Source organism: Falco punctatus (genome assembly GCF_963210335.1).
Source record: "Falco punctatus genome assembly, chromosome: 7".
NCBI lineage: Eukaryota > Metazoa > Chordata > Aves > Falconiformes > Falconidae > Falco > Falco punctatus.
The window spans coordinates 42749706-42757806 of record NC_137587.1 but is presented as its reverse complement, the minus strand read 5'-3'; the positions used below and the strand labels follow the sequence as shown (position 1 = coordinate 42757806).

The following is an 8101-nucleotide window of genomic DNA, read 5'->3' as shown; positions in this document are numbered from 1 at the left end:
GGCTCCAGTGGGCGGGCGCGGGGGGCGGGCCGCGGGCCGGGGGGCGGTGGCAGCACGCTCGGTTGTGAGTGAGTGAGTGAGTGTGTGTGAGTGCCATGGCCGGAGCCCGCTGAGAGTGACAATAGGAGCGAGCCGGAGCGCGACCCCGACGCCCACCGGGATCCCCCCTCTCACCTGAGCCAGCCGCCGGCGGAAGAGGCCTTCCCTCCCCGCGCAGCACCGCCGCGCCGCCCGCCCGGCCTGCCCCCCCCGGCCGCCCGCACCGCGCCCGCCGCTCCCCCTCGGCTCGGCCCGCACTCGGCTCCCCTCGCGCCCCCCCGCCTCCTCAGGGCCCCTCCGCAGGGCTCCGCCGGGAATGTGAGTGAGGCCGCAGCCATCGCAGGCAGGGGGCCGCGCCGAGTGCATGGGACTGAGCGGAGCCCGAGCAGCCGCCCGCTCCTGAACCCGCCGCCAACGCCGCCCTGCGCTGGGGAGGCCGCCAACGCCGCCGAGGCCTACAGGCTCCTGCGCCGCCGCCGCCGCCGCGGCAGGGACCGAGCCCGGCGCGTACCACATTCGGGCCGCCGCCGCCAGGCATCGGCCGCGCTCCGCCAAGCCCGGCTCACGCCGCCGCCGCCTCCATCCCGTCTCCGGCTTCTCTACCAGGAGGGTCAAGGTAACTCCATCCCTCCGTCCCCCCGCGCCGGCCCGCGGGGGAGCGGCGAGGCGGCGGCGGCGCGGGGGGGAGGCGCGGGCGGGCCGAGGGGGAGCCGGGCGGCGGCGGGGAGGTGCGGGGGGCTGCGGGGAGGACATGTTCCAGCTGCGGTGCTCCGCGGCTCCCGTCTGGAAATGACAGCCGAGAGCAGCGAGCGGGAGGCAGCTAATGACACCTCTGCTTCCCCGGGCGCGCAGGAGCCGCGGGCTCCCTTCCCCGCTGCTCTCCGTCGGCATTTGCACGTCCACTCGCCTCGCCGTGCATTGCCCCCCCCGCCTCCCCCCGGGGACCAGCCGAGCTGATGTGCGTGGCTTCCTATTGACCGAAATACTTGGGGAATAAAATGCGATCCCCTGCTGAAAGGAACAAGAAGCAGCGGCTGGGCTTGCAGCTTTCCCACTCGCACACAATAAATAATCTCGGGCTCCCCCCCCGCCCCCCCCCCCCCCTCCCAGCTGAAACTGTATTTCACTGTGGTAGTGCATTCAGGGGAGCGAGCGTGCATTTGGAGAGATGAAAAACCAGATCAGTGTTTACTGTAAGGTTGTTAGGCTGGATGTAGTCTTGTTGAATTAGAATTAGATTTTAATAATTTATAAAGCAGGTTAGGGAAACTGTTACTAAATTTACAGCAGAGAAGTGTCGGTAAAGCTTCTTGCTGACACAATGATCCTGCGGTTTAAGTGATCTACTTTAGTCCCTGTCCATTTTTTTAATTTTATTTTATTTGTAATTTAATTTTGTGAGAGCATGCAAACATTTCTGCAGAAATGGTTACACTTCAATGATGCACGTGATGGAGAGGTGAATCTTTTTGATGAGATGAAATAGGGCCAACCAGTTCAGACTTTAAGAATACATTTTTGCTGATATTTCCAGAATTTGATTTATGTAACAGGTAACTTTGTGTTTATGTGTGTTTTGGCGGACTGTTGAAATCTTAGAAGTGGGTTGCTAAAGTACAGGCCATTCTATTTCAGTTTATCTGACTTTTTTATTTATTAATCTTGGCTGGGGCCTGAATACCCTGGTAATGGTGGTATTTTTTTTTCTCCCCAGATGATAAACAAGACCAGTTTAAGGTGCAGGTTCATGTTGCTGATAGCGTATTATATTTAGAATGCATAACTCGGTAGTGAAAGAATACCTCAGGAGAAATCAAAAAGATAGAACAAGGCTTTTCCCTTATTGTAATGCCAGCTGCACAGTTCAGCTTCTGGGTGCTGCACATGCTTCCTCGAAGAAGCTGTGGAGTTTATACTCCCATTTTTGATAGATTTAGTACACGTATGTAATTTTGCATTAAATAGTTCTTATCTTTCGGAACTTGTTTACGCTGTTGCAATAAATCGTACTTTCTAAAGCTTTTCTTAAAAAGGACAAACCTAAATAGTGTCTGCTTCAAGGGATTTAATCATTGATGAAGCATATGAGTAACCAAATATTTTAATAAAATAAGTACTCGAAAGTGTTCTCTATATTGTGGAATCAACTTCTTTTAGCATACGAGTCACTTTGGTAATTGAAGTCAACAGACATTGAGGATGAGTAATGCTTTCCAAGGACATGTTCTAAGACCCTGATCCTGCAAATGCTTATGCCGATGCTTAACTTTGCACTTGTGTGTAGCCTTAGTGAAATCAACAGAGCTGCCCTTGTTAATAATCGTGCTATTAATGCAGATAGTTCTGTTGATTTCAGTAGGAGCGCACATGCTGGTGAAGTTAACTGTGCAAAGAGCTGCTGGAAATATGTAGGCCTAGATTTCTCCTGTCTCGTTTCCCTTAAGTATTACTCATGTATTTCAGCCAAGATGCGATGGGCCTTTTTAACAGACAGGACGAGACTGGTAAATACAATAGCTGGATGGATTAATTCACTGTTGAAATGCTTCCTTTTGGTATTTCTTAGTAGCATGGAATCAGCTACAGGAGTTGCTGAGGCAAATTTTATAGGAAGAAGCAATGCTTATTTCTTAGACCAGCTGATAGAGTTGGGAAACAAACTTTTGCTTGCGGAAACCTTTTTTGGCTCTCTGCCTTTCCCTGCAAACCTCGTCTGGTTTATGCCCTTAGAACAGTTATGGTTACCAAACTGCTATTCTTACAGAAATGCCAGGACCTGGAATAACTATGTGTGAAAAGACTCACAAGAAAATAGCTGAATGTTTCTAAAATGGAGAATAAAGAAGTAATATGTAAAATTTGTCTGTTTTAGTGAAATTGTAAAGCATAGCAGTACTTTTTGTTATGCTTTCTTAAATCTCTAGAAAATCTTGTATGTAGGTATGGCAAATAAACTGAGTTTTTCTTCTGTCCTATTTTTTTTTCCTTCTATGCATATTGATGACTAATGGCAAAGAACCAGTTGTACCTTTTTGTGTACGCATTCTTTAGCGTGCATGGTCCCTTGCAGAATGAGTTGAAATTACTTTGTCCCAAAGAGTATATAGTTTAAGGCTACAATCCTGTGACAAGTCCACAGTTGTATGACGTTCTATTGACGTAATTATGTCAGCGTTAGGTCTGAATTTTTCCTGTTGCAGGATTTTTGGCAAATGGCAGACACAGATAAAAAAGGGAGTGAGAAGAATTGTTACACTGTTCCATAAGTTTATTCTGTACAATTTGTACATATGTTGGTGAGTTTGCTGTCTTAATCGTATATCCGGGTGAGTTGTCAGCAGGAGAGTGGTGCAGAAAGATGATGATGATGATTTTTTGAAAAATTAGGTTAATCTTTGCCCATTTCATCCATTTGGAATATCTTTCTGACATTTGTTTTCCTTCAGTAGGGATATGTCCTCAGCACCAACTACTCCTCCATCAGTGGATAAAGTAGACGGATTTTCTCGGAAGTCCGTCAGAAAAGCCAGACAGAAGAGGTCACAAAGCTCCTCCCAGTTTAGGTCTCAGGGCAAGCCTATCGAGTTAACTCCCCTGCCTCTGCTAAAAGGTAAGATCAGGAATGATTTTTGATTACTAAAACAGTTTTACTCTACAGCCAGCTTCTAAACTCAAAGTATTCTGTTGCCAGGAACTGCAGGGAAATTTTGCTAGCAATGAGAAATGTTTCATGCCAGAAATGCATATAGTTAAGCTCTACAAAATAGTTTATCTGTGATTTGAAGGTGTGGTAGTTGTTTGCAATGCTCTTGAAAGTTTTAAATGCTGATGTTAACCTGTACTGTGACTTGGGATTTTCAAGGCACCCAGGCTGCGTGTATTTCAGTTGGTGAATCCTCAACAGTTGACATAAATAACCAGTAATTTTGGTATGGGTAAATTGACTTGTGAGCAGAGGGAGACTGGTTTTTAGTAACTTTCTTTGTTGTGTGGGTCTGCAACCTGTGACAGTGGTGCCCAGTGCAGCCCACGGGCATGTTTTCATTGCCCTCCAGCAAGGTATTAGTGGGGAGGTGGGACCCCCTCTCCTGCCATTTGTGAATGGGTAGTTCCCAGCTCCTGGCTTCTGCTGGGTTTGGAAATTGAAAGGTCCAGTGAGCTGCAGCATCTCAAGAGGGTGGATGTGCTGCCAATCAGGTCTTAGGCAAGACACTACTGTTTTGAGAACCTGAGTATCCCAGCTCGCGTTGAGTTTCTTCTGGCAGTTTTAACCTCTAATTTGGGAAAGAAAATTATGATCCAGCATACTACTCTTGAAAGGATGCCAATATCTCTGTAATATCTTGAATGCTTCCCCTAAATCCCAGTTGTCACTGAATTTCAGTACAAATACAGGGGCCAAAAGCACTTCTCAGAATTATGTCTGGTGAGGAAGGGGGGATCGCCTTTCAGAAGTGTTTCTTTTACACTGAATTATCAAATGGTTTATTTGGTTTTGTGGATTTTTTTCATTGCTATTCTTTTCTGCTATAAGTAGTGAAAACAAGTGTGGTCGTTGCTGATAATTCTGCAAAATAGCAAGATTATGTGTGTCCCATTTTTGCTTTGTGGCAAGTATATTTCCCATATTCCCTCCTCTACCTGTTTGGAAAATATGTTAATCAGATTATTGAAAAAATTAATAAATATGTATTTGAACTTTGATTTAGTTCTTAACCCCACTTCTTCATAAGAAGAGAGAAGTTGGAAAAAAAACCCTCACCCCTTAATGTGTGTCTTTCAAATTAAAAGTAGGATTCTAGGATCAGTTCTAGTGGAGTAGTCATTAAAATATTTTGGGTTCCTTTCTGTGAGATACTTGTAAGAATGCACAAATGGCCATACTGGATCAAAAGAAAGCTCCACCTAGCCCCACTGCATTGTGCCTGACAGTGATCAACCTAGAAGCATAGAGTAAAGTAGAAGAGCGGGAGGCCTGGAGCTGTGCTGTACCAGAATGCTCCCCACCTTCAGCATTTTTCGGTTTATGGTCTGTTGGTTCCAGCAGATTTGACTTTGTAGTCTGTAACGAGTATTATTTTACGATTTTTTTCTTGTTGTTTTGCGACAGTATAATGAAGAAGCCAATGCTCCTTTAAAATAAGTTTAAAGCTCAGTGTACTTTTTGCAGGTCATTTTTGATATGCATGTTGTTTCCTTTAAAAATAGTAGTTGCTGCACTTCAGAAGGTGAATGGAGTTTATCCTTTGTCTTAAATGGCTAGATTACTGGAAAACATTGAGATTTGTATTTGTATAAATGAAGAAATTGATGTTATATTTTTTTCATTCTGTTGTGTAGTCCCATTTGGGGAATAAACTGGGTATGTGCACAAGCATAAAAACATTGTCTGAGTACCTGGTCTTGCAGAAACATAGGCTTGGGCAGGTGCTTTATTTGACTACTGTAGTTAGTCCTGTGGACTGAGATATAACACTATAATAAGATAAAACAAACAGATGGGGAGCAGAGAGTGTTGGTGAGACATTTATGATTAGTGTCATAATCAGTTACAGTGGTCCAGCTTCAAATGAAGAACCTGATCCTGTGAGTTAGTTTTCCCTCTTTGACTTAATGCGGATTCTCAGAGGCACAGGGATCTACCTGTGCAGATTTAATTTGCAGGATTTGAACCTAACAATCTACCTGAAACAGTAGTGATATTGGTCCCTGCTGAAGGGACACTGGCAGTTAAAAATCATGTTACTGTTTGGAAATATTCTTGACCTACATTAATGTTTGTAACATTCAGGATTATTAAACCTGAAAGAAGTGAGGAGACAATTTTCTCCTGCGTTTTTCATACTTTTCGTGGCCAATTGCCTGAAAGTCCTAATTTTTTAAACTCAGGTTTACACTTCAAACAAGTGACTAGTCCTATTACCTCCGTCCAGTAACCATATGATTTCCAATTTTATTCTTGTTGTTTGGGTCTTTCAAACCAAAACAGAGAAGAGGCTTCAGCAAAATAGCATTTTAAAGTCTCAGAAAAATGCAGTCAGTTTGGAGACCTAAGTTGCTAAGTTTATTTAAACTTCTTGTTTTGTGTAAATTTCAAGTTTAATTAAACCTCTTCAGGAATATTTCAGTGCAGGAAATCTTTAGAGGACAGACCTCAAATTCAACCTTAGATGTTTTTCATATTCATGATTGAGGAGCTTTGCTGACAAAAACATACGTGGTATGTTCCCTTCTTCTTAAAAAAAAAACCCAAATATATTGTATATTGGCATTTACAGGCTGCCTTCTCTCAAACAGCACTTTTATGGACTTCAGTATCTTCTTTGATTATAAGAATCATGTATGCAGAAAGCTAGATAAATGCTTAGTCCATTCTTTGCAAGTTTTTATATATGCCTGTCACCATAATGATTTGAGCACCTTCCAGTAGTGTATTAAGTGACGTGACTACACATCTGTCACATCTTATCTGCTCTCATTCCTTTCCCTAGGGGCAGAGTCATATATAGTGAAATGGCTTGTTTTGGTAGTGTTTTAATGCAGTCTGTTGCCTTCTGTGAACATACACGCCTGTATTGCAAAAACAGATAGATAAGTCAGCGTTGTTGTTGTTCATCTGGTAATAAAAATGTTTCAGGAAAAAATAATAGAAGAGACAGTATGTTTTGATGATATGTACAAGTCTGAAGGATAAGCTGCTGTTTAGGAAATGTAATAAGAACCACCGGAATTTTCAGTATTGCTTATTCCAGAAAAAAAAATAGAGAGAAATTGTTGTTACTGTTTTGTTTGTTTGTTTGGTTAGTTTTTGTTTGCTTGTTGTTTTTTTTAGTTTTTTTTAATTTAATTAACAGAAGTGTGTGTATTTTATCTTTTTGAAACAAACCTTCAATGTATTTAGAAACTAAGATGTGCCTTCGAAGGCTCTTTTGGGCTGCCTTTGGGCTTTCAAAAGCCACAAGCCAAAAAGCTGCTCTGTTTGCCTACAGTAAAGACTTAACTTTTTCTGAAAATGTAATTGTATTTTTATTTATTGCATTGTGACTAAATCTAATTTGGAGTTATCTTTTTTAATATGACTAATGTGCAATATAACATTTTAAAACCAGCCTTTTCTCCTTTGTTTCAAGTGTAGAGGAATGCAATGAGAAGTGCATATGGGAGTTGTGATACAATTGTCCTGCGTTTTCAAGATGTGTATTCTTACCTATTTTCAATCTCGCATGCATTTTTAAATGTTTGCCTGCCTGGTGTATCTTGCAGTGCATTATGGCTTTAGATTTTGGCTTTACTTTTAAAGAGGTTATTGGTATCATCAAGGCTGGCAGGTCCTGTGGGGAACTGGTTTGTGGCAGAGCAGTCCTGGTGAAGGGCCCTTTCTGGGAAAGAGTACCTTTGCCTCTGTGCCTTAGGTCAAAACCAGCCCAAGTTTGTTAACTGGGTTTGTGGCATGCCTCAAATCATGCTTCTTTTGTAGAGGAAGATAGTATTATGTGTGTATTGGATAGGTGTATTATTTATCGGAGGGTTATTTTACTTTCATTTCGTATAGGTACTCTTTTTGCTTAGAAGTCTCTGGAGGTACATTGGTTGGAGTGCAACGTTAGAGTTGGTTGGAAAAAAGTATATTGTAGCACTGGACACATGAAACCAGAGCAATTTCAGTATTACCTGTAAAAAGGGGGAGGGGGAGTTCATTTGTGTTTCTACCACACCTGTAATGTGTGTGGGACTGTCCAGAAGAAGACGACAGACATTTAGATGACTAAAAAGATCATACGCCTTATGAATACGTGTGTAGCATCTTGAGAAATTGGACAGAAACTTGCATGTAATTCTCAGTGTTCTTTCCATACCACTTGCCTTCATTAACAATACATGTTAGGTAAAGCAAACCATCCAAAAGTAAGACTGTGAAATTTTAAATCAGTGTATCCCATTTTTGTAATTTCAAGGTGTGCCTATTTTTTCCTATCACCCTCCCACATTTTCCAATGATCTAATGTAGTTGCTGTAGTTTACTTTCAGGTTTTCTAAAACCATTGTATATTTTTGATGAAAA

At 42.8% G+C, this 8101-nt stretch overlaps 1 protein-coding gene across 4 annotated transcripts in view; it reads left to right on the top strand.

Annotated features, from left to right (window-relative positions):
• The first annotated feature begins 52 nt into the window (after positions 1 to 52).
• Positions 53 to 8101, top strand: part of PPP2R5E (protein phosphatase 2 regulatory subunit B'epsilon) — a 91789-nt gene continuing 83740 nt past the window's right edge. For 2 of the 4 annotated variants that reach the window (XR_013929508.1, XM_080395860.1), the window contains exons 1-2: positions 57 to 655; positions 3486 to 3649. Coding sequence is in view for 3 of the 4 variants with exons in the window: in XM_080395860.1 (XP_080251986.1) it covers positions 3493 to 3649 (157 nt within the window). In the remaining variant the exon portion in view is untranslated. Of the gene's footprint in view, positions 656 to 3485; positions 3650 to 8101 lie in introns of all 4 variants that reach the window. The other 2 variants (XM_080395862.1, XM_080395861.1) reach the window with 2 other exon arrangements.